The following is a 26,839-nucleotide window of genomic DNA, read 5'->3' on the forward strand; positions in this document are numbered from 1 at the left end:
GGGGATATTATATGTGGAACCGGGTACGGATTTCGGGTATATAAATACCCAAACCTGGTATTAGGTCCACCGGTTACACCGATTCAGGTCCGGAACCGGTTTTGTTGTGCACGTCTACCCGGTCATACCCGAACCCGGTTCCATACCCGAACCCGGGTATTTGAAAAACCTGACTTGTGCACCTCTAGCTAGCTGTGGTGAGTCTTGAAGAACACTTGAGCTTATTCAATGAAGAAATCATTGATTATGTTTCAATCACCCGTTCTGGTTGATGACATATATTTCGTTTTGTTTGGTCTTTCGATGCATAGATGGTAACTAGCATTAAACCAGCGCATTTTATGGCGCATTAAACATGAAAAAAATTAACGTTCTCGATGCTTTATATTAAAAAACCAAAAGCTTTATGTAAACACACCATGAGCGCTTGCTCAATTGCTCATATAATTCATACCATCATACATAGTCACTGCGAACTGGACGGTGCCATTAACTCACGAGAGATTATGTACCTTATAAGTATATATAATAATAAAAAGGTTACATGAAATAAAAACTTATAAGGAAGTATATTAAATAGAGTTAACCGAGTCCCCATCACTGCTTTCACTATCACTGCTACTGCTGCTGCTACTACTGCCGGTGTCGCTGCTGCTAGTATCGCCGGAGCTCGAAGGCGGTTCTTTTCTTTCCTCAGCATTCAGTTGAGCTCTCAGGGCTTCTGCAGCATTTGAGACACCGTCCACGTCATCATCACTTACATCGACCTCCGCAATTTCATCATCACTTTCATTTTGATGCGGGATGTTAATATCAATTCCAGTAAATGGTTGTCTTTCTGGTAATGCGGAGTCAATATTATCGGCTCCGCCAATGTCGATTTCATCATCGTCGTTGAGTATGTCTAGTTGTTCGTCCAGGTCATCATCGGTTTTGGGATCAGGGGACGTGTAGAATGAATTTGAAGGGATTGATGGATTATCATTAACCTTTTCTTCTCTGGCTTTACCATCTGGAAAAGATAAAAAAATTAAGAATGTGGTTAATTTAATTAAAAAAATAATAATCTTGGTTTTAATAGGTGCACCAAGGAGATAGGGTCCCTGAAGTCTAGGCAAGAGACAAGGTGCACCCATCTGGCAACCAAAATTAAGGGTGTGCAAAAATACCGAAACCCGATAACTGAACCGTATACATAACCAAAAAAGGAAATCAAAACGAATAAATCAATCTCCGAGCAGATGAGCACCTCTACCCACAATTCAGATAGTAAAACCTCTATACACGACACGCGCACGCATGCACATGTATGCACACACACACACACATATACATATATATATATGGGAGGGTTCTAAGCTGAACACAATTTTTCACGAGAACAGAACAAAATAAATCATCCATTTTTTCATTCTTAAACAAATTAAAAATACAAAAAAACGGTTAAAAATTAATGTTTATTTATTCTTCTAATATTCTAGAAAGAGAAACAAAATTTGCTTACTCATAGAACCTACACAGGCGCAAATAATATTTAAGTCATATTTCCTACACGTGTAGGTAAAGATTTAAAACGAAAAAAAAAAACAATATATGAACAAATTAGTTTATTGGTCTTTATATGCACAGCATAGACATTTGAATGCAGAAAGTAAAAGTTTTTTAACATAAATATGAACCATTGATTGAAAAAATTTAAACAACTTAAGTTCACTCTTTTTGTCCTAACAATAACGTAGTGTCTCACTGTCTTGTAGTGAACTATGATTTCTATGTACAACTCAAGGTTAAATGTCCAACCTAAAAAATTTCTCAAAATCTGCCATGTACAAAAGGCGCTCCGGAAGTCCAAAAGGCATGCGTTTTTAAAACTAAGATAACAAGAAAATTAAGTGTAAGAGAACATACCAAAACCTTTAAAGTTGCCAATTTCAATTCTTTCAACTTCAACCTACCCAAATTTACAAAATAATTCAAATAATTAAATTGTAAGATGATAAATCAAAGAAAAAAAAAACAATAGAATAACTTACAGATGGAGGAAGTAAGCTCTTATTCAAAGACTGCATTTTAGGTCCCTTTCCAAGAGGTGGTGAGCTAGCCTCAGGTTGTGGCACCGGTAAGCTACTAGCGGCAGCAGCAGCAGACTCGCCAGGTTGACGAACATGCCTTAACCGCTTAACCGATCTATGTAACCGCTCTAACCGAAAATGTGTCCCATCAAAGAACAACACTGCATCATTGTCCTTGTAATCTTCTATACTACCTTCAAAGCTGACTTTAGGTTTCCCTGGTTGATTGTTTTGGAACTCAACCGCCACCTTATTATCCTTACTCTTATGCAGTTTCCCAGGCTGGTTCTTATCAATTGATGCAGGCTTAAATTCATCTGCGATATCCAGATTTAACAGACAATTAATCTTCATAGAACAATCCCCAATTCATTTTCACACAGGTAAAACTTCAATTTTGATAATGATAACTAACAATGGCCTGAATTCAAAAGTAGCAGACGATTAATCTTCATAAAACATAAAACAATCTCCAGTTCAATTTTCACAGAGATAAAACTTTGATTTTGGTCGCACCTAATTAGACGGCAAAACATCCTAAATTTACAGATTTAGAACTGAATTGAAATAAAACTAGGGGTTATCCTGCACTTGGTAGATGATCGATTTTTATCAAACAAACTAGTATTCGATCGAACACACATAAATATATACTTACAGCGAAGAGTGCAGAATTTGGAAGAAGGGTTGCCTTGGAAAGAAGAACCTAGGGTTAGGTCAAACCACTGATCGACCGGTGGAGCGGTTAATGGCTCGTCTCTTCGGTTGCTATTTGCCATGTTTGATTGTGAATGAATCCAATCGGAGCCCTAGATTAGAATGTGTTTATTAGGTTTGAACTGAAACGCGATATTTGCTGTTGTAATTGCGAATATGATCCTAATGTTTGGAACGAAAAGCCCATGCTGGTTTCTATTTACGCTTACACCCTTGTTTCTACTAAGGCTGAGGGGTGTGGGGCTTCAACGGGGGCGCTAGAGCCCCTCCGCTCGCGCCTCCAGGCGCTAGCACCACACCACCGGGGCGCGAAAGGGGCGCTATCGGGGCGCGAGCACGAAAAACAAAGCAGGCGCAAGCCTGTTAGCGGGTGAGGATGGGCGTAAAGAGACATGGGAAAGTGTGATCTAGCCGTTGGACATTTAAAATGAGCCGTTGGGCTCTTATTTAATAAAAAAAAAAGTTTTTTCTTCCTATATATAACCCATTTCACATAAAACAATTACCACAACTTCAAAAAAAAAAACCCAAAATCAACCCATCTTCCAAACTTTTTTTTTAAAAAATGGCTGGAAATTGGTACCCAAACCTAGATTCAGATTATATTGACGACGATTTATGGTCGTCACCGCACCAACCGATGTTTTATTCGGAGCCGCAACAATCATCCGGCTTTCAACCATCCAACATACAACCGTCTCCTAACCATCCAACATAAAACCATGGAGGTGGTCTCTAATGACAAAAAGGAAAAAAGTCGAATGAGAGATTTGGACTTCCTTACTAGAGACTTCAGTAACCTAAATCCGGTCGATCAAATGCTAATGGAAAAGCAAAAGGAACGTATCCGAAAGAGGTTGATCGAAGAAGACCAAGCCGAAGAATAAGAATAATGTTTTTTTAGTACTTTTATTTTTATTTTATTTTTAGATATTAATGTGTTTTTTCATTAATGTGTGTTTTTTTTAATAATTTATGAGTTTTTTTAATAATATGTTTTTTGAATATATTTATAAAAAAATAAAAAAAAAAAATCCGCTGGAGCCCCTGCTGGAGCCCCTCCACACCAGGGCCAGGGGCTCCAACGGGGGCTCCAACACCCCCCTTATCCAGTTTCTCTCTCTGCCACACGTCATAATATTATTGGCTGGAGCCCCCACTCGCGCCCCCATTAGAGCCCCCCACACCCCTCAGCCTAATTACAAAAGGTAGAATTCAAATAAGAATGATTTTCCTAGGAAAGTAGGAATGGAAACATTTTAAAAACCCACTTAATTTATATTTAAAAATCCAGTAACATCTTCATACATCTTCTACAACCACCATCGCTCATCACCACCACAGTCGTTACCCACCGCCACCACCTACCCGAGAACACAATGACATTATTAAGTGACAATAATTAATTTATTCATTTCATTCAATAACTTAAGTAAAACTTTTTCAAATATCAAAATACAAACAATTACAACAATATTTAATCTTTAGAATATCCTGAATGTATAATCTAAGGGCGAGTCTTCAATGTTCATAATCCGCCTAAAAGTAAACATGTAGCATGCATAAAAACATATTTGATCAACACGAATGTTTGTGAATAATACACTAGTATTTGTTATATGTATATAACGAAGCAAAATCACAATTCATATGTGTAAATAGAACATCGCAACAATCATTATAAATGTAAAGTAAATAACTGATGCTCCTTTCTAACTGGTAAAAATCAAAATACTTGGATAAATAAATGAGGCCCTATTTTGTTAGCACAATGCTAAAATAGTTAGGGGAGTGTATGAAAGTACTTAATGAGGATGAGGACGAGGGCAAACCATAAACAATATTTAAACACTTTAGCACATATATATAATGAGGCATAAACAAATGATCACACAAATATTCATAAACACACATAACACTAAATTATGGATTTAATATTGAGGTCTTAAACATGTGAGTTTGAATATGGTACGCATGCAACCGCCAAAAGTATAAAAGCGTAAAAATGGGAGTGTGATTACTCACTTGGAAATGAAGTGAGGGACTAAATAGACAAGCTAGTCCTTAAGCGGGCGGACCGGAAGGTTCGATTTTAACAAGCGAGTCCAAGAAATAAATGAGTTTAGGATTGGGAATGTGACGGAAGTTAAATAATAAATTAAACTTGAATTCAAATTTGGGGGGTTTGGGGTGTAATTTGTAAAATGAGAAGATATGAGTATGTATAAAATCAAAAAAACGAAGAATCGGGAAAGTATGTTGTTAACTATGTAGTTTAGATGGTTTCATTGGATATATATTGTTTTGGTCAAAAATTACCGAAACAATAATTGAACAAATTCGTTAAGTGAGGTAGTATGTTCTTCAATAATACGATGAACAGGTGCAGTAGAAGTAAAGGGTGACACGGCGATGTAGCGAGGAAAAACCTTTGATCCTAGTGAGAATCCTCAAAATGAAAAACCTCGGGAGGGGAAAAATATCCCCTTCCTCAATCTATAAATAATGAAAATGGTGTGATACAACTCGAGAATTGATTTCGGTGAAGAGCTAAAGTACATAGCGTGAACGTGTTGTGTGCTAATTGAATGTGTCCTATTCACCATTTCAGCCTCATTATATAATAAAATAATCTAACTAGTATCCCTATTGTTAGGGGTCATTTATATCCCTAGCGTTATCCTGAAAATTATTCTGATAGCTTGGATTCCCAGCTAGATGCAAGATCTAGAACTAATCGACTACACTTATTATGTTTTTCATACTTAAATTCATATTCACTTCATCCATGTCGTCCGCATTTTCGGAGTTACTCAACCACTTCCTCCCCCAACTGTTATCCTGAGGAAGGGGGCTATTGTTGGTGTTTATATCTCAGGAGCCGGAGGATCAAGCAGCATGATTACTCCCACAATAAGGCCCTCTGCTGACATGCCCATCCAAAGATCTAGGTCTCCCAACATGAGGCTGGTCCTTATAACGATGATATTTTTGATTTTTTAGTGCAAATGAAAGAGCATATGGAGACTCAGAAGTGAACCAACAGCTCTGTCTTGAGGGAGCTCCAGGATATCTGGGCACAAGGGAAGAAGCCGGTTGAGGAATCCTTCACTCCATTGCTACCTAGGAACCTGAACTTTGATGCATTAGGATCCCAATGGAATTGATATGATGATTTCCTTCCCATGCAATCTGCGACAGAAAAAGTGATCCCGTCAAGTCCACCATGATCACACCTACTCAAGAATTTGGTGTTGTTTCGTGATCCCCAGCTAGCATTTCCGATATTTGCAATATCAATAATGCTACTATTTCTATAACTAACCCTGATGTTGCGCATGATTCCGGTATTAGTCCAATGGTTTTGAAGGAATTGTAGAAACTGAAGGAGTTAATCTCCATTGTACTTGGGGTAATCCAACCAATTCCGGACGTACCCCCCCAGCAGCCACAAGATCTTGAGATTTTCACCTCCCTTATGTAATGCCAACATCCCGAAGCGATTCAAGACTCCAAGCATGAAACTGTATGATGGAACCACGATCCTGAAGAGCATGTCGCCCAGTATCGTGAGAGGATAGAGATCAACGCTATACCTTAAAATCTCAAGGAAGCCTGTTTTTGCAAAGGCTTTAGCTCAACCCTGATCGGAGCTGCATTAAAATGGCTCCTAAGCATTCCTCCTTTCTCCATTTAATATATTCCTCATTTAGTTAATTTGTTTAATAAGCAATTTTCTTGCAGTAGATGTTTTGAAAGGGTAACTAGTGACTTGTATTGAGTAACACAGAGCAATGATGAAAGCCTTAGGGATTTTTTGAGAAAATTTAGCAAGGAAGCTTTAGAGATCCCCAACCTCGAAGTTGCAACGGATACGCAAGCTTTCAAGATGGGTCTAAAAAGGATGCCTCTTTCTATGAGGATCTCATCATGAATCCTTGCATGAATATGGACGAAGCAAGAAACAAGGCTCTAAGGTTCATCAGGCTGGATTGAGAACATGATGATTCAGCAACGGCTGGATAGTCCTAACAACTACAACCTCCTGAACAGGAAGTCGGATTCCCCGTCATCTAAACCATATCAATCCAAACCTTACTCCTAAAACGACATGGTCAATATGGTGGACGATGATGAGGATTATGATTCTTGTCCCAACTTAAGTGATTGTTGTTTTCTTGTTGATATTTCCATATTAATGTGTGTTATGAAGGATTTAGGTGATAAGGTAAGATGGCTATGAAAAAAATGAGAAAAATAGTGCCTGGAAGGACAAGTTCAAATGGTGCTTTTTTCATGAAGATTTTGGCCACATCACAGAATATTTTATTGCTATGAGGAGGGAAATCAGTTACTTACTCAGCAAAGGTCACTTGAAAGATCTTATAGGAAAGAAGTAATGAACCTGAGATCCCAAGCAAGATCCCAAAATGTAGAATCTCCACCACCCGACGCTCTAATCATAAATGTTCTCTCCGAGAGATCATATATATACGGCACATCCTACTCAGCAGCTAGAAGGAATGCCAAAGTAGCGAAATCAAAAAAGCCCAAGGAACCAACTAAGACGATGACCTTGCCTAAAGAATATTAAGTCACATTCAATGAAGAGGACAAGAACAATTTTTGGGATCCTCATCACGATGGTTTAGTCATAACCCTTTATATTTCTAATTGTTTTGTACGCAAGATCTTGGTGGACAATAGAAGTTCGGTAAATATCATTCAGTTGGACACCCTGAAGAGGATGAACATTCCAAATCCAAGATTATATGGAAGTCTTCGGTCTTGGTGGTGAGGAAGCCAAGAGTACAGTGAGAGAGACCAGGCTTCCAGTTTACGTCGAATGAGTTAACTATATCCATAAATTTTGTATTATTGATGTGTTTACCTGTTTCAGTGTTAACTTAGGCAGGCCCTAGATCCATGATATGAAGTATGTACCCTCAATCTATCATCAATGCATCAAAATGCCGACGACTTGAGGAATTGTCAAGATTCAAGGCGACCAACAGGAGGCTAAAGATTGTTATGCCTCGTCAATGAAACCTATGGATAAACCTACTCTAGCCTAGCAATCAAAGTTTAAAACTCTTGATGTCTTGGAAGCAGCTGGACAAGAGGTCAAAGAAATACAATTAGATGACAAGGATCCTGATATCAAGGTGCTGATGAGAACTGGGATCCCTAAAGAAATTGAATTATAGTTGGTCAAGTTCCTCAAGAACAGAACCTTTACCTTTGCATGGAAGCATGAGGACATTACATGTATTTCTAAAAATGTTATAACTCACAAATTGGGTTTGGATAAAAGTTTCAGGCAAATCCAACAAAAGAGAAGAAAGTTCAAACCAGAAAGAAATATCATCATCCAAGAAGAGGTTGAGAGATTGTTGAAAGCAGGGATGATCAGGGAGGTAAAGCTCCCAAGATGGTTAGCCAATGTGGTGGTAGTCCAGAAAAAAATGGCAAGTGGAGGGTTTGTGTCGACTACATGGAACTCAAAAAAGCTTGCCCCAAGGATCCTTTTCCATTGCCACACGTAAACTCCATGGTGGATGCAACTACTGGGCATGATATGCTGACCTTTATGGACACATCTTCGGGATTCCACATATCCAAATGAAAACCTCGGACCAAGAATACACGACATTTATGACTATAACATGTATATATTGTTATACTGTGATGCCTTTTAGTTTGAAAAATATAGGTGCCACCTGTTGATCAACATGATGTTCAAAGAACAACTGGGGGACACTATGTAAGTCTATATCGACAACATGGTGGGTAAGTCAAAGAAATCCGGGGATCACATTGGGGATCTTCTAAAAGCTTTTGACATTCTTGATAAGTATAATATGAAGCTGAACCCTTCCAAATGCCACTTTGGAGTGGGGGCATGCAAGCTTCTAGGACACATTGTCACACCCTAACCTGAGGCGGAAATGCCGAGGCGCGAACTGATTGTTCACAGCTCTCAAGGTACTATCATGCAATAATTTAAAATGTGGCAATATCTAATAAATTAAATTAGATATTCAAAACAATCTCAAATTACAAAGTATACAATCATAAAAGCAAAAACAAATAAATTCAAGTCTTGATAAGTTGGTGTCTTGATAATTTCTTCAAACCTAATGCGTCATTTAAATCTGTTCCAAAGCTTTCAATCAATTAAATCTAAACATGCATATGAGTTGAAAATAAATATAGATTTGTCAACACAAGGTTGACTGAGTAAAACACCAGTTAATTCAATATAATATAATATGAGAAAATGAGCAAAATGTCCGTAATGCGGTCTACAATTAAGCCACAGCATGTAAACATTTCAAACAAATAATAATGTGTGGGCTAAACCATTTCCATGCGAATCAGGCATTAGTTACCATGTGTGAGTTGTCGGTGAAACCATTGTCATGTGATTGGAGCCGGCCACTAAGACAGTTATATGATCATACTAAATGTGAATATGATGGACCTCTCCGAATGCGATAAAATAAACAAATAACCATGTAACAAGTTAGGCACATAATTGATAAAGGTTAACAGTTGCTAGTGTGAAAACTAATAATAAGTAAATATTGTAAGTACCTGTATGTCCCCAAAAGTTCGAAAAACAAGTAAAAAAATGAGAGTGATTACTCACCTTATCAATAAGCGTGGTAAATACATGCGATAAGCATGGTGGTAAATAAACGTCATGCTCGTCGAGATGAATCAATGGGAAAACCCTAAGTGAGAGTAACGACGGAAAGTAACTACAGATTAATAAATGGAATATATATGTTAATAATGATTTGAGATCGATCGGTATTTGAAGTTTAAAATAATTTGTTTAAAGTTTATTTTAGAAACGTTATTAAAATTATATTATTAATAATAAATTAAATCTCTTAACTTATAAATATTAAAGTTGTAATAATTTGTATAAATCTTTGTTTACAAAGTCCTTAACAAATGTTTATTTAAACATGTAAAATAATAAGATAGTTATATATGTTTTAATTATGTTTTAAGTTAAAAATCTCTTTTAAATCTTTTATACTAAAACCTTTAATGATTATAAATAACTATTTATACACACAAATTTATATAAACACAAACACACACACACACACATATGGTTTAAACCAAGGTTCGGAAAAACGACTAGTTAATACGACGTTTTAAAAATATATAAATAAATTATTATATTTATAGTGTTTATAATATAATTTATTTAAATAAATATATAATAGTTTCCAACCGAGCTGGGGTGCCAATTAGTTTAAAGATGAAACTTATATGTTAAAACCATACAAACACATACTTAATTATACTATGAACCCTAGAATCGTCAATCGGCCAAATCGTTAATCGTTTGGTCGATTGACCTTAGGGCTAATTTTATTGACATCAGGGGGAACTCTAACACATAAACAATTACCTATTATGATGTTGAATTGATATATAAGCGTATCGAAATATAGCCGGCACTAACGTGATCCAGAAAAGAAACTAGCATACGATGATAATCAAATTAACGATGGGGGTTATGTTGGCGCTGGTTATATCAATGAGCAGGCGGGAATAATTGAAATATAATGGCCTCTATGGTATAATACCCAAAACGACTAAGGATGGTTCGTTATAATCATCAATTCGTATCACAAAGATCTTGGTTTCTTAATTCATTGCGTCAATTATACTATGAACCCTACATTCGTCAATCCACCAAAACGTTAATCGTTTGGCCGATTGACCTTTGGGATAATGTTACTGACATTAGGGGGAACTCTATCACATAAACGATGACCTATTACGATGTTGAATTGATGTTTAAACGTATCGAAATATAGCCGGCACTAACGTGATCCAGAAAAGACACTATTATACGATGATAACCAAATTAACGATGGGGGTTGTGTTAACGCTAGTTATGTCAATGTACAGACAGGAATAATTGAAATATAATGGTCTCTATGGTATAATACCCAAAACGATAGGGTCGGTTCGTTATAATCATTAATTCGTATCACAAAGATCTTGGTTTCTTAATTCGTTGCCCGGGTGAGGCCGATTGAGATAAGATGAGTAATATCCCTAGATCAATTCCAAGTTTAGGGAGGAAATTGTGGTCCAAGAATAATAATTGGGTCACGGGTTGTGATATGGGTCACGGGTATGGGTGTGGTTGATGGGTTAACGGGTTAGCCGGTTTGTATTTATTAGAAATTGCAATATAGCCCTTGTACTAAAAGGTTGGGTATGAAATGAGGCTAAAGTGTTATTAAGGGTTAAAATTGTATATAGTTCAACGTTTTATAATATATTAAATAAATATAATAAATAATAATATATAAATATTAAAGATAACTTGACCGACGCGATATTATATTGATAAAATTTCCCGAACGTCGAAACGGGTCGGGTAACGGATAAAAATATTATATGGAAAAATCTGAGTTGTTACACATATGGTCACCAAAAGGGAAATAGAAACAAGTCCATAGTAGATCAAAGCCATTGTGAACTTAAATGCATCAGCTAACGTGAAGGATGTCCAAAGGTTGACTGGCAAGATCGCTGCCTTCACTGATTTATTTCGAGATCCTCAGAATGCTGTAAGGATTTCTACGATATCCAGAAAAAGAACAAGACATTTGAATGGGGACGAAAACATGATAAGGCGCTTGAAGATTTGAAAGCATATCTTTCATCAGCACCTTTATTAATGAAGCCTAAAGATGGTGAGCCATTATTCCTCTATTTTGTGGTATCTCAAAACACTATAAGTGTTGTATTAGTTAAGGATAAGTAAGGGCAATAACATCCTATCAACTATGTGAGTAAAAGTCTATTTGATACTGAAACCAGGTATTCTCATTTAAAAAAACTGATTTTAGCTTTAGTTATGGCATCTACCAAGTTAAGAGACATTATTTTGAGACACATACTATTTTTTGTTAAAACTAATTATCCTGTTAAAAATGTTTTAAGAAAGACTGAAATGTCGGGTAGGATGGCTAAGTGGTCTGTGAAATTGAGTGCTTATGATTTAGTTTATGAGCCTAGGATAACAAATATATTCCAACCTTTAACCGACTTTATGGCTGATTTAGTAGTGATATCCAGCAGGAAGCTAGCTGGGAAGTTCAACAACTAGACCATAATAAGGGTAAGTGGATATTATTTACTGATGGGGCCTCAAGTGTCAAGGGGGCATGCTTAGGAATCATCATGAAATGGCTACATGGGCATAATACGACAGACAATCATATGTGATTTCCAAGCCACTAATAATGAAGCCGAGTATGAAGCTTTACTTGATGGCCTTCAGTTGTCCAAGGATTTAGTAATTAAAAATATTCATGTATTTGTGGATTCCCTCAAAAAGTGTGATACCTGTTAAAGACATAGCAACATTCTTCGTCAACCGCCTGAACCTTTCGATCCGATCATATCTCCTTTTCCCTTCATGAAGTGGGAATGAATATTGTGGAAAACTACCAAAGGTTTCAGGAGGAAAGATTTTCATGCTAGCAATGACAGGTTACTTTTCCAAATGGATTGAAGTAGAGGCATTTGTCCAAGTTAGAGAACAAGAAATGATATCATTTATCAAAAGAAATATCCTCACACGTTTCGGAATCCCCAGCCGATATCATCTGTTACAACGGGTCTCAATTCATTGGCAAAAGAACTACCAACTTTTGTGCTACATGGGGGATAAAAATGATCACATCCACACCAGTACGTACTCAAGCCAAGGACAAGCAGTATCTTCAAACATGATCGTCATCAACAATTTGAAGAAGAAGTTGGGGACAAAGAAAGGAAAGTGTGTTGAAGAACAACCATTCGTGTTATGGGCAGATCGAACTACATCAAAGAACGCAACGGGGCAAACTCCTTTCTCCTTAGTGTTCGGGACCGAAGCGATGATTTCGACTTAGATGGTAATTTATCCTGCAAGATCCTGCCTCCAGAATCCTGAAACCAACATTCTTGATCTTTCCGATGAACTTGACATTATAGATGAACTCATGGACTCTACAAGAATCCGTATGGCATCATATCAGCAAAGGATCACCAAATCCTACAACAAGAACGTTAGGGTAAGAAGATTTCAAGTCGGAGATCTAATACAAAGGAAGGCATTTAAAAATAAACCGGATCCTAAGGATGGAAAATTAGCACCCAAATGGGAAAGTCCATATAAGATCGAGGCTAAGCCAGGAAATGGAGCATATCATCTATCGACTATGGATGACAGGATCCTAGAATGCTGTTTACTTTAATCTCTTCTTCTGGTAAGTTAGAACTTTATTTCTAACTTGCTATGGTATGAATTCTGACTTTACTATTTCAGTTATTATTATTATTATTATTATTATTATTATTATTATTATTATTAATTTTGAAACCCATTACTGACTTAAGCATCAGAGGCTAACACCCACCCTCATAAAGGTACAAGTGTTTTGCAGAATTGGGATCCCGACTAAGAAGTGAATGCATTCCTACGGTTTTGGCCACCTCTCTAAGTTTAAGCTATAAATCCCCTTAAAGGTTAAAAGGTTTTAACCTTTCTACAAATTCGTTTTAAACACCTCGCCAAGAGCGCACGTTGTCCACATGTAATTCAAGATGGCAGGACCAGTTCATCTTATTGGTGGTTAACAATTTCGTTGCTTTTGGTTACATGGTGTTCTCAAGTATACTACGAATGGAAAAACATGATTATGTTATACAAACGTGGCTTCTCCCAAGTATTTACATAAGGTTTTGGCATTTTCATGTCACTCATGATTGGCTTGTCCAAAGTATCTACGATCTTAAGGTGCAACCCAAGATAAAACTTATAACGATCGATTGTCTTCAAACTTCAAAGTTTCTAGTGCCTATCCATATAGACTTCACCTTATTTTACGAGTTCCGATTACATATTTACTTCCACGTATGTGGTAAAAAAGTATTTCCATGGTTATGTTTTAATCTAATAAAAGTCTAAGAGAGCTTTTTCATCAGTGTCTTTTTTGCATAAAAAGAATCATATATAAGTAAGGCAAAGTATTATCATTATATTAAGCAAAAGGATATTCTTGACTTCATCATAAAACTCAGGATCCCTCAATCCGGAATGTCTAAAAGCTTTCCCAAAAGCGATAATCAAAGGCTTCATCCTAAAACTCAGGACCCATCCACCTTGATTATCTATTGTTTTAAACGACATAAAAAGTAAAATGTTTCATACATCACCACAAGACAGAATAGTAAATTATATTACAACCATATAATATACCATCAAGAAAAAGACAATGAACAAATAGGGGCTTGGGCCTTGTCTTAATTATCCTTTACTGCCCCTCCAAAAAACCAGTGACCATCCCGGCTTGCACAAGTTTATCTCCACCACCAGCCTTCACCTCAGTGGCTTTGCTTGACTCTGCGTGATCCTCTTCAAAAGCTAATCCCAGTTCTTCCCGAATCTCTGCCTCCCTCTCCTTTAATCCTTCAAGTTTCCAAGAAGACATACTAAATACGGGGTTCCTAGTCTCTACCATCAGCTTGATCCTGGCACAAAAAATGGAATGAGCAACATGCATCCTAAGTTGGTTCTTGAAGTCATTTAGCTCCTTAGCATGAATAGCCTTGAGGTCAACGTGATTCCGCTTCAGCCAATTAAATTCCTTGGCCATGTTCTCAATATAGAGAGACTTAGCCTCGGCTATTCTATTGAGATCAGCCACCTTCAGCTTCTGACCTCAACCTCGTGGAGATCATCTCAATAAATCTTAGTAAAATGTTGGAGACCCTACAAGAAGAAAAGGTATGATCAATGTAAAAATTACCCTGGACTAATAAAAGTTGCAGGATCCTAACCTGGATGAGGAGTGGCTCAGCACTGTCGAAGTTGAGTAAGTCAGCAGTGGTTCCTGGTGCCTCGATAGTTTCCTCTTCTTGGAAGTGGAAACTTTGGTCTAGGAAGTTGGAGGAAGTTTCTTGAAAACTTCAACCAATGGCAGGTTCCTTCTTCAAGATGAAGTTGTGCAGATCATCCAAACCTAATCCTTGGCCTGCTATAACACGAAATATGGATTCCAAAAACAATAGTATTCCTAAAATTCTTAAAGGGTGAGAAGGATGGTCCCACTTGACATACTCCTAGTCGATGACTACTCAGATTTCGAAGAAAACAAAACTTCAAGCTGGAAGGAGCGTTCTTCCTTGGGAATCCCCAAAATTGCAGCTGAACCCTTCAAGAAGCTTTTGATATTCTCGATAAGTATAATATGAAGCTGAACCCTTCCAAATGCCACTTTGGAGTGGGGGCATGCAAGTTTCTAGGACACATTGTCACACATTGTCACACCCTAACCTGAGGCGGAAATGCCGAGACGCGAACTTATTGATCATAGCTCTGAAGGTACTATCATGCAATAATTTAAAATGTGGCAATATCTAATAAATTAAATTAAATATTCAAAACAATCTCAAATTACAAAGTATACAATCATAAAAGAAAAAACTAATAAATTCAAGTCTTGATAAGTTGGTGTCTTGATAATTTCTTCAAACCTAATGCATCATTTAAATATGTTCCAAAGCTTTCAATCAGTTAAATCTAAACCTGCATATGCGGTGAAAATAAATATAGATTTGTCAACACAAGGTTGACTGAGTAAAATACCAGTTAATTCAATATAATATAATATGAGAAAATGAGCAAAACGTCCGTAATGCGGTTTACAATTAAGACATAGCATGTAAACATTTCAAACAAATAATAATGTGTGGGCTAAACCATTTCCATGCGAATCGGGCATTGGTTACCATGTGTGATTTGTCGGTGAAAGCATTGTTATGTGATTGGAGCCGGCCACTAAGACAGTCATATGATCATACTAAATGTGAATATGATGGACCTCTCCGAATGCGATAAAATAAACATATAACCATGTAACAAGTTAGGCACATAATTGATAAAGGTTAACAGTTGCTAGTGTGAAAACAAATAATAAGTAAATATTGTAAGTACCTGTATGTCCCCAAAAGTTCGAAAAACAAGTAAAAAAATGAGAGTGATTACTCACCTTATCAATAAGCGTGGTAAATACATGCGATAAGAATGGTGGTAAATAAACGTCATGCTCGTCGAGATGAATCAATGGGAAAACCCTAAGTGAGAGTAACGATGGAAAGTAACTACGGATTAATAAATGGAATATATATGTTAATAATGATTTGAGATCGATCGGTATTTGAAGTTTAAAATAATTCATTTAAAGTTTATTTTGGAAAAGTTATTAAAATTATATTAATAATAATAAAATAAATCTCTTAACTTATAAATATTAATGTTGTAATAATTTGTATAAATCTTTGTTTACAACGTCCTTAACAAATTTTTATTTAAACATGTAAAATAATAATATAGTTCTATATGTTTTAATTATGTTTTTTAAGTTAAAAATCCCTTTTAAATCTTTTATACTAAAACCTTTAATGATTATAAATAACTATTTATACACACAAATTTATATAAACACACACACACACACACACACATATATGGTTTAAACCAAGGTTCGGAAAAACGACTAGTTAATACGACGTTTTAAAAAAATATAAATAAATTATTATATTTATAGTGTTTATAATATAATTTATTTAAATAATTATATAATAGTTTCCAACCGAGCTGGGGTGCCAATTAGTTTAAAGATGAAACTGATATGTTAAAACCATACAAACACATACTTAATTATACTATGAACCCTAGAATCGTCAATCGGCCAAATCGTTAATCGTTTGGTCGATTGACCTTAGGGCTAATTTTACTGACATCAGGGGGAACTCTAACACATAAACAATTACCTATTATGATGTTGAATTGATATCTAAGCGTATCGAAATATAGCCGGCACTAACGTGATCCAGAAAAGAAACTAGCATACGATGATAATCAAATTAACGATGGGGGTTATGTTGGCGCTGGTTATATCAATGAGCAGACGGGAATAATTGAAATATAATGGCCTCTACGGTATAATACCCAAAACGACTAAGGACGGTTCGTTATAATCATCAATTCGTATCACAAAGATCTTGGTTTCTTAATTCATTGCGTCAATTATACTATGAACCCTACATTCGTCAATCCACCAAAACGTTAATCATTTGGCCGATTGACCTTTGGGCTAATGTTACTGACATCAGGGGGAACTCTAACACATAAACAATTACCTATTACGATGTTGAACTGATGTTTAAACGTATCGAAATATAGCCTGCACTAACGTGATACAGAAAAGACACTATCATACGATGATAATCAAATTAACGATGGGGTTATGTTAACGCTGGTTATATCAATGTGCAGATGGGAATAATTAAAATATAATGGTTTCTATGGTATAATACCCAAAACAATAGGGTCGGTTCGTTATAATCATTAATTCGTATCACAAAGATCTTGGTTTCTTAATTCGTTGCCCCGGTGATGCCGATTGAGATAAGATGAGTAATATCCCTAGATCAATTCCAAGTTTAGGGAGGGAATTGTGGTCCAAGAATAATAATTGGGTAACGAGTTGTGATATGGGTCACGGGTATGGGTGTGGTTGATGGGTTAACGGGTTAGCCGGTTTGTATTTATTAGAAATTGCAATATAGCCCTTGTACAAAAAGGTTGGGTATGAAATGAGGCTAAAGTGTTATTAAGGGTTAAAATTGTATATAGGTCAAAGTTTTATAATATATTAAATAAATACAATAAACAATAATATTTAAATATTAAAGATAACTCGACGGTCGCGATATTATATTGATTAAATTTCCCGAACGTCGAAACGGGTCGGGTAACGGATAAAAATATTATATGGAAAAATCCGAGTTATTACACACATGGTCACCAAAAGGGAAATAGAAGCAAGTCCAGAGTAGATCAAAGCCATTGTGAACTTAAATGCACCAGCTAACGTGAAGGATGTCCAAAGGTTGACTGGCAAGATCGCTGCCTTCACTGATTTATTTCGAGATCCTCAGAATGCTGTAAGGATTTCTACGATATCCAGAAAAAGAACAAGACATTTGAATGGGGACGAAAACATGATAAGGCGCTTGAAGATTTGAAAGCATATCTTTCATCAGCACCTTTATTAATGAAGCCTAAAGATGGTGAGCCATTATTCCTCTATCTTGTGGTATCTCAAAACACTATAAGTGTTGTATTAGTTAAGGATAAGTAAGGGCAATAACATCCTATCAACTATGTGAGTAAAAGTCTATTTGATACTGAAACCAGGTATTCTCATTAAAAAAAACTGATTTTAGCTTTAGTTATGGCATCTACCAAGTTAAGAGACATTATTTTGAGACACATACTATTTTTTGTTAAAACTAATTATCCTGTTAAAAATGTTTTAGGAAAGACTGAAATGTCGGGTAGGATGGCTAAGTGGTCTGTGAAATTGAGTGCTTATGATTTAGTTTATGAGCCTAGGATAACAAATATATTCCAACCTTTAACCGACTTTATGGCTGATTTAGTAGTGATATCCAGCAGGAAGCTAGCTGGGAAGTTCAACAACTAGACCATAATACGGGTAAGTGTATATTATTTACTGATGGGGCCTCAAATGTCAAGGGGGCATGCTTAGGAATCATCATGAAATGGCTACATGGGCATAATTGTAGGTTCCCAGCCGGATCTGCACGAGATATCGCGTACTACGCAGGTGCGGAATCCCTACGTAAGACGTTACGAGTATAGAAAACAATACGATTAACACACGATAATCAAACACGTTGTATACCAACCTTAAACACGTGATACGAAGATCACTTGATTACAGACTCTCTCTGACTCGAATACACGAAAACTGTAAAACTGAATTAATGATGAATAAGCCGTAACAGATGGCTTATATAATCACGACAACTTCGCCTGGCATGTTCAGGCGAAGTTGTCACTAACTTCGCTTGTCTAACAAGTTCGCCCATATCAGCGAACTTGTTAGCAACTTCGCTTATACAAAACATAAAATATTACAAACGCAATTAAAGACACTAGACACTGAACTACTGACATTATGCACCAACAGACTCCCCCTTGGCAGTAGCTTCATCTCTTTAGCTTCATACACGTGTCTTGTAATCTTCAACCTTGTATCTTCACGCTTGCACTCCTTCTCTAACACAAACCGACACAACTCTTTGATATTTCCTCGCTTCGTCTTTCCAAGCAGGAATATAAAAGATTTTCTTCTCATTGAGCACCTGCAGATCAGCTTGCGATAAGTTTACCAAATGCATCGGATCGTAAACTCTTAGCACCTCTTGTTCATCCTCGTCTTCCATCACTGCCTCAGCTGTCTCACAATCTACAAACCACCACTTTAGGTCTTTAAGCACATCCTTGGGCATAAGCTTCATCGGTACTTCTTTCAAACACCGGATCGGTTTATACTTCATAATCATCCAAGGCTTTCCATCAGCTCTAAAACCTCTATCCTTGTCTTCAACAAGTTTTCCCTTTTGTGGCTTCAACAGCTCAAACTTCTTCTCTTTTATACTCTCTTTCCATACAATTTTCCCAATGACTCTAGCCATATTATCATCACTTCGATTGATTAACCCCAATCTGGCTAAGTCTTTCACTTCACATTCCGGCAGTGTATTCAACGATCTTAACATTCTTTTAAAATACTGAACACCGTCATACCTTTTAATCACGAAGAGCCTCAACTGCTCATCATAGATCCAGCATATAATCCCTTTCTTTGCTTCAGCATAGCCTTTAATGTTGTAACTCTTCTTAAACATTGTAGGGACCGCCGGTTTCTTCGTTTTGACGAACCACTGAGCATAGCCTTCCTTCCATCTAGGCTGCTCTTCCCATTCAGACTCATCGCTTCCAATCTGTTCACTCATATCGGCTTTCTCAACATCTGGAATGTCATGCTCCACATTCTCTTCTACTATCTCTCCCTCTTCAATCTCTGTATCCATCACAATCTCTTCACCAATTTTCTCTATCACATCACTCGGTAGAATATCATCATCACCAACCAAGTCATCAACCATCTCCTCTACGTCCACCACCACCACATCATCACCAGCTGCAGATGTCGACTCCCCCTGAGTTGTGGAAGTTCCAAGAGCTTGAGTAGTTCTTGGTAGCTCACCACCTGCATCTTTCGACGCATTGGGATCAACGTCTCTATCATTCCTTCTCTTGGTCCTCAACTCGTCGCCTTTACAGCTCGTCTCCCCCTGAGATGCCAAGAACTCCTTCAGAGCATCTATGATCTTTCCATGTTCTACCAGCAGGGACGACTGCATCTGATTCTCTGCAACTAGGCGTTGAATAGCCTGGGTCTGGATAAGATTAATCCTTGATTGTTCTGCCACGACCCGTTCAAGTGCTGCTATTCGTTCTGAGTCTGAGAGGGTTGCATCGAAATCGAACCTCATATGTGAAATGTCTTGAGTGTACTGAGGAGGGATTTCAGATGTCACCGGGACCTCAGAAGTAGAAATAGACGTAACCGCAGGTGGTATCGTCACCGATAGCCCTGCAGTGGCCACAACAGTCGACTCAATAAAGCGTGCCACGACCTCCGATGGAGTAACAGTCGGAGGCGGCAACGAAACGATCACGGGAGCCGAAAGTTGGAAAGTAGTGGGTGGAAGGCCAAATGTAGATGAGGTAGCCACCACGGGAACACCCGTAGCGCTTGGCCTTGTAACCTGTATTGACGAGGGAACCATTGTCATACCGGATAGTGCTGGTGGAGTGAAACGTACCACCCTAGAGCTCTCACCGGCTCCTGATCCTGCACCTATCCGTTCCCTTCTTGACCTTCTTATCAGTTGTTGTACCTCTTCCTCATAATCAGACTCGTCATCATCATCTGTTCTCTTTCTTTTTCCATGTAGTCTTTCTCGAGTCACCATAATCCTTCTGGCCTCTGCCACTTCATCATCAGAATCTGAGCCAGCCACCGTTGTAGCTGCCCTAGTAACATGCACAGTCGAAGCACGTTCAACCTGGACCTGAACGTTCTCCTCTGGATCCACCCGATCCATATCAAAGAAGCCTTGACCACCAAATTCTGCATCAAGGTCCACTTCCTCCTCCGGTGACACAACAGGAGCAGCAGGTATAGCTTGAGGTGCTCCTGCCTGTTGTGGTGCCGGGTCCCTAAACTCATCCCCACGAGCAGGCACATACCCCGGGTTGATTAAGTACCCAAAGAGTGGAGTATGGCGAGGACGAAGCTCAGGTTTGCTCCTCGCACTGGAGGATCGACACAGGGCGAAGATCCGTTTGTTCACACTCTCTACATATCGGATCGGACGACGCTGAGGAAGTGTTGGAGCAACATGATTCAAGATCATTTGTAGGAATCTTGGATACATGATGAATCGCTCACGCGCCATCGCTCTTCGTTGACGATCAATCTCATAAAAGACCATCTGACTAAAGCTGAATTGCTTGTTGTATGTCAGAGCAGTCATCGCTGACTGCATGGTCGCGCCCATGCCATCAGTGCCCGCCTTTCTCCCTGACATGCATACTATCATAACATGCATGAGAAAGCGCCACTGGTCAAGCAGAAAACCCTTCCTTCTCTTCGAATCCCCCAAGGTACCTGAATAACCCATCCTCAAAAATGCTCCATCGCTGAAAGGAGCTACAAACTCTGTCAGGTCATCCTTTGTCTCGTTTCCAAACTGCAGAGCCGCCCGGATATATTCAGAAGAGAACTGAACTCTTTGATTGTTTACTGTTGCTCGCATCACCGGGGGTTCGACTCTACAGTCGTATTCCACAGTCTGCCAGAAATCCTCAATGTTGGGTAAGGATATCGGCAGAGTTGTTGTAATGGCGTGGAATATCCTTGAGCGTAAAAGAAATGTGATGATTTCGCGGAAATCATCAACTCCGCTCGCTTCCGGGTCTAAGGTGATATACATGTTGTGACCCGGGAAGAACTGTCTTTGTTGATCACCTCCGTCATCACCGCCTGCACCACCTGCTCCAGCAATAGCAGCCATATCTGCAACAAATAGGTTAAGTTAGATAAACGTCAAAGCGAATCACAAGTTCGCCTGTTACCATGAGCGAAGTTGTGATCAATTCTGTATAGGCGAAGTTAAAGGTGAGGCGAAGTTGTAAAACAACTTCGCTTCAACTTGAACTCCGTCTGAAAATAGTTAAGTAAAATGGTCCAGGCGAAGTTACGGATAACTTCGCCTAATCACAACATCGCCTCATAAACTGTTTCAAAATCAATAATCAGGCGAAGTTAAACCTCAGGCGAAGTTACGGATAACTTCGCCTAAATTGTAACTTCGCCGAATTTGAATCGGCAACAGTTAGGATTTTAAACAATGTGTAGATGATGATTTCGGAGATCAAGGACTCCGAAATACATGATTTTATGAAGTTTTATACGTTCAAGTGGTTTACTATCACGTAAAAACAAGTTTGAAAATCGGGTTTTTAGGTTTCAAATAATCGAGGTCACGAAACGGGTCGTATCGACCTGTGATAATCATTAACGACAATGATTATACGAATATGGAACCCTACACACCTTTAATCGACAATGAAATCGAGAAAGAAACACAGAATGATTGATGATAATAGAATCGATAAGTTCGCCGAGGTTTCTGTGCGTATAAGTTCGCTGGGTTTTGAAATAAATGAACAGTTTGACCTTTAAAGTCCTTTATATAGGGTCACAGATGTATCGACGAAGTTGTGGATAACTTCGCCTATCAGGCGAAGTTATGCAGAACTTCGCTGAAATTAAAAATTTTTCAAAACAAACCCCATAATTTGAACAATTTGCAACTAAGTTAGAAAACATCCTTTAAAGCGTTAAATGAAACGATCAAGACCAAGTAACCAGGTATAAAATCATAAAACTCCAAAAATAAAAAAACTTTTAAAATAAAGGTACACGGGATCAAATTTCAGTCTCGACAGGGACTACCATGTTTTAGAAAAGATCCGAACAGGAATCATACTAATTTCGTGACTGTCACACAGATCCGTGTTCAGCTGTCTTATGACATAAAGAAACAGGTTGTAAGCAGGTAATCTACTTAGAATGGTTTTCATCGTTTCTGTGATACGAGTTAGGTTCAATTAAGCTCAAAACTTAAGTGGGCAACAACTCAGAGATTATGATGCCTCCTATCTATTCTCAAAGCGTATTTGGCTTTCCCCAAGTCACCCCGAATTGACCTTGACCCGTAGTGTCTGATTAAGTAGTGATTACACTTCGATCTTAGACTCTGTTTCCCGTTCACCTTCTTGCGTCTTGATTGAGAATCATTAACCTTATGAACTCTAGAATACACACATTTTTTTTTAATCTAACATATATATACACAACTTCAAGTAGAAAATAACTGCAAGTCCCGAATCTGGATCACTGCAGTGTCTTGACACGCTATCTTCACGGGACTCATAACACTCACGGGCTCATGTATGACTGGGTAATCGCTTTTCTGCCTATCATTTGGAAAGATATGTATGAAGACATGCACAACTCTTAAGGAGTTTCCACATAAAATCGAGTAGATTTAGTTAGTATCACTTCTACTTTTACGCACCATAAAAGCTACCATGACATACAATGACTGTTCTAAAGACTTTTAAGCCTAATAACTTCACTAGTTAAGCACACAGAATCAGTATATCTATCACTTTCCAAGGTTGGACCAATTTTCTGTTAAACATAGTAAAGTAACTTCTTACGAAGTAGTAGACTTGAAAAATAATTTCATCTCCCGAAAAGAAAAATTTAACTTCTATCGCCCCGACCAGATCAAAGTCTTCAGGTTAACGGCTATCCCGAAGATCCAATGGATCAGCTGGACCGACCACATACTAGTATGTGTCCTTCTAACTAAGTATGATCGACTAATTTTCAGCGAAAGAATGAAAACTCATCATAAACCGCCCCGGTCACTTTCAGTCATCTGGTTAATGGCTATCCTCATATTCTACAAGTAGAAATGAGGACCAAACATATCCTAAGACATGTCCTTCAAACTGAGGCAACCGACATAATTCTAAGCGATAGTGACGGTTTTTTTTTTTTTTTTTTTTTTTTTTTTTTTTTTAATCAAAAACACAAAGCATGGTTACTCGGGATTGATCATCCCATTCAGCTCAACAAGGTTTTGAAATCTAGTTTTGTCAAACGCTTTCGTGAATAAGTCAGCGAAATTATCTAACGTATCAACCTTTTCGAGCTCAATCAGCTTCTTCTCAGCACAATCCCGTATAAAATGATGACGTATGTCAATATGTTTAGTTTTACTGTGCTTCACGGGATTGTTAGTTACTGAGATAGCAGCTGTGTTATCAATGCAAATAGGAGTAAGTGAGAAATTCAGACCATAGTCGCGCAACTGTTGTTGAATCCAAAGAACCTGGGAGCAGCAGTTGGATGCTGCCATGTATTCTGCTTCACAGGTTGAAATTGCGACTGAAGTCTGCTTCTTGCATTGCCACGACACCAATCTGCCACTAAGAAACTGACATTTAGATTATCTTCCAAGTTCGAAGATAGCTCATCCATGGTTGATTGATGTTGAGAGTGAAACGGATTGATGAATTCCTCTTCAGTAGAGGCAGCAGGGGTATTGACAGTATTTGACGAGGAAGGCTGACATTCATCATACTGTGGTCTTTGCACCAAAGTGTCTTCCTCATCGCATATCATCTTCGTAGCAATTCTTTCCTCAGCTTCTGCAAAATCCAGATAAGATATGTTAAAAGATTTAAAGAGTCTATCATAATCGAAAACCCCAGCGGGTCCCGTGCTTGGTTTTGGTGATTTGTAACTTGTGATATCAGTGTTACATACCACCTCAACCTTGCTGGTCGATGTATTAAAGACCCGTCTGTTGGGAGTCCCAACAACGTATCCGACTAAGATTCCTTCGTCGGCTACTCCACCAAATTTTGAATTGGTCTTTAATATCGAACACGGGGACCCGAATGGTTCAAGACCACTCAAGTTGGGTTTTCTCCCATGCATTAGTTCATAGCAGGTTTTATTTAATATTTTAACAGTTAACACTCTATTAAGGATATAACAGGCTGTAGCAACAGCTTCAGCCCAGAACACCACGGGAAGTTTCGAATCAGCCAGCATGGTCCTGGCTCCTTCAATCAAAGTCCTGTTCTTCCTCTCAGCCACTCCATTTTGTTGCGGAGTATACGGTGCGCTGTATTGGTGTTCAATCCCCTTCTGTAGGCAGAAGATCTCCATCTGATAGTTCTTGAACTCAGTCCCATTGTCACTCCTGATGTATTTAACTCTTTTTCCCATAATGTTCTCAACTTTGGTAATCAAATTTATTACCATCTGAACAGTTTCATCCTTCGACTTCAGGAAATATACCCACGAGTATCGAGAAAAATCATCAGTAATCACCAAGCAGTACGATGTTCCCCCTAGACTTTTTACATTCACGGGACCGAAGAGATCCATGTGAAGTAATTCTAGTGTACTGACTATTGAGTTGACCTTCTTGGTGTTATGGGATTTCTTGTGTTGCTTTCCCTTCTTGCATGATAAGCATTTGTCTTCGAAGTTGAAATTCTTCAAGGGAACTCCCAACACAAGCCCATTTTTGACAAGGTAGTTCATCTTACGAAGATGAATGTGCCCCATTCTTCTATGCCATAATTCGGACTCTGATTCAGTCGCTTTCGACAAAAGACACGATTCTTCAGTGGCCATTTCAGTAGACCTCATATCCATAATATACGTATTCTTTACTCTCGGAGCCTTCATAACAATCCAGTCCTCTGGTATCTTAAAACCAGGATACAACACTATCGCCTCATTCTTCGTGAAATGCACGGTATAATCCTTGTCACAGATCTGCGAAACACTCAGCAGATTGTGCTTCAGTTCTTCAACAAAGTTAACTTTCTCTAGCGTCATTTTCCCGTTAGTCACAGTCCCAATTCCTGTGATCTTTCCACCGCTCTCTCCTGCGAAACTCACTCTACCACCTTGAACAGGTTTCAAGTCGTGTAACAATTTCTTGTTACCCGTCATGTGCCGGGAACAGCCGCTATCCACAACCCATTGATTGTTGGCAGCCCTGTTCAACTGTTCCTGCATGATTAAATCAGATGATTAAAATCTGGGGACCCAAGACCTCTTGGTCTTGGGTCGATACATCCCGTACCTTGGCTGTCCAAAGTTAGTATCATTATAATTTCTGTGAGTCCTAACAGGATACCATCTTGTGGAGTGTCTATGAGGCCACTCAACCCGTCTTGAATTAAATGAATTATTACTTATGGTTTGGTTGTTTGCAGTGAAAAACTGAGATCTATTTCTTTGAAAACCTGGATTAGACCAATTTCTGAATTTTGATGGGTTTTCATTTTTACCATTAAATCGATTACCGTTAGCTCTTTTCTCAGATTTTGAAGGCCTCACTCCTCTGAATTTCTGCTTCAGAGGGCAATCAGCAACAAGGTGTCCTAATTGATTACATCTGAAACAACTCCTGTTTTCAACTTTGTTATCAAAAGTTGTCTTAGATGTTGAGGCTGTATTACTGCCCGTTTGTCTCACATATGGTGGGACATACGGGTTTAGTGGAGACTTTTTTTCAGATGTTTTCTTTTTCTCTCCACTTTTTGGTAATACTTCCTCTTGATTTGTCTCACTCGACTCAGAAGACTTGTCCGAGTTAGATGAGACAGGACTCGGAGCAGAAATTTTAACACTTGCAACAGGCTTACTAACTTCTGGTTTTTTAGCAGTAACTGGAACTGGAACTGTCTGACCATAGTCAACATCGACAGATTTCTGATTACTAGGGTCATAAGTGTAATTATGATTGAAAGGTGGTGGAACTTCATGATAACCAATTCCTCCCCTTTTTGGAGACCCTTGATCACTAACGAGGTGATCAAGTATAGCGGAGGAATTTCTGAATTGTTCAAGTTTCCTGTTAAGTTCCACCACTTTTACTTGGTGATCAGCTTTCTGTTTTTCCCTCTC

General features: G+C 38.1%; 1 protein-coding gene across 1 annotated transcript; it reads right to left on the minus strand.

Annotated features, from left to right (window-relative positions):
- Positions 1-403: 403 nt before the first annotated feature.
- Positions 404-2,925, minus strand: LOC143613379 (uncharacterized). The gene is made up of 4 exons (XM_077087098.1): positions 2,731-2,925; positions 2,034-2,389; positions 1,909-1,951; positions 404-1,012 (listed from the first exon to the last, which is right to left on the minus strand). Exons 1-4 carry the CDS (start codon positions 2,849-2,851, stop codon positions 573-575), a joined length of 960 nt encoding a protein of 319 aa, XP_076943213.1. The 5' UTR covers positions 2,852-2,925; the 3' UTR covers positions 404-572.
- Between the last annotated feature and the right edge of the window lie 23,914 nt (positions 2,926-26,839).

This window comes from Bidens hawaiensis, unplaced genomic scaffold (assembly GCF_021521415.1).
Source record: "Bidens hawaiensis isolate Kalapana, Puna unplaced genomic scaffold, B.hawaiensis_p1.1 tig00002265_1, whole genome shotgun sequence".
NCBI classification, from domain to species: domain Eukaryota; kingdom Viridiplantae; phylum Streptophyta; class Magnoliopsida; order Asterales; family Asteraceae; genus Bidens; species Bidens hawaiensis.

Excerpts from the sequence above, each read along its gene's own strand:
- LOC143613379 (XM_077087098.1), bottom strand. The coding sequence starts at position 2,851 with ATGGCAAATAGCAACCGAAGAGACGAGCCATTAACCGCTCCACCGGTC. Across the intron at positions 2,390-2,730 it reads CAAATTCTGCACTCTTCGCT|ATGAATTTAAGCCTGCATCA; the intron begins GTAAGTATATAT and ends TGGATATCGCAG. Across the intron at positions 1,952-2,033 it reads AGAGCTTACTTCCTCCATCT|GTTGAAGTTGAAAGAATTGA; the intron begins GTAAGTTATTCT and ends AAATTTGGGTAG.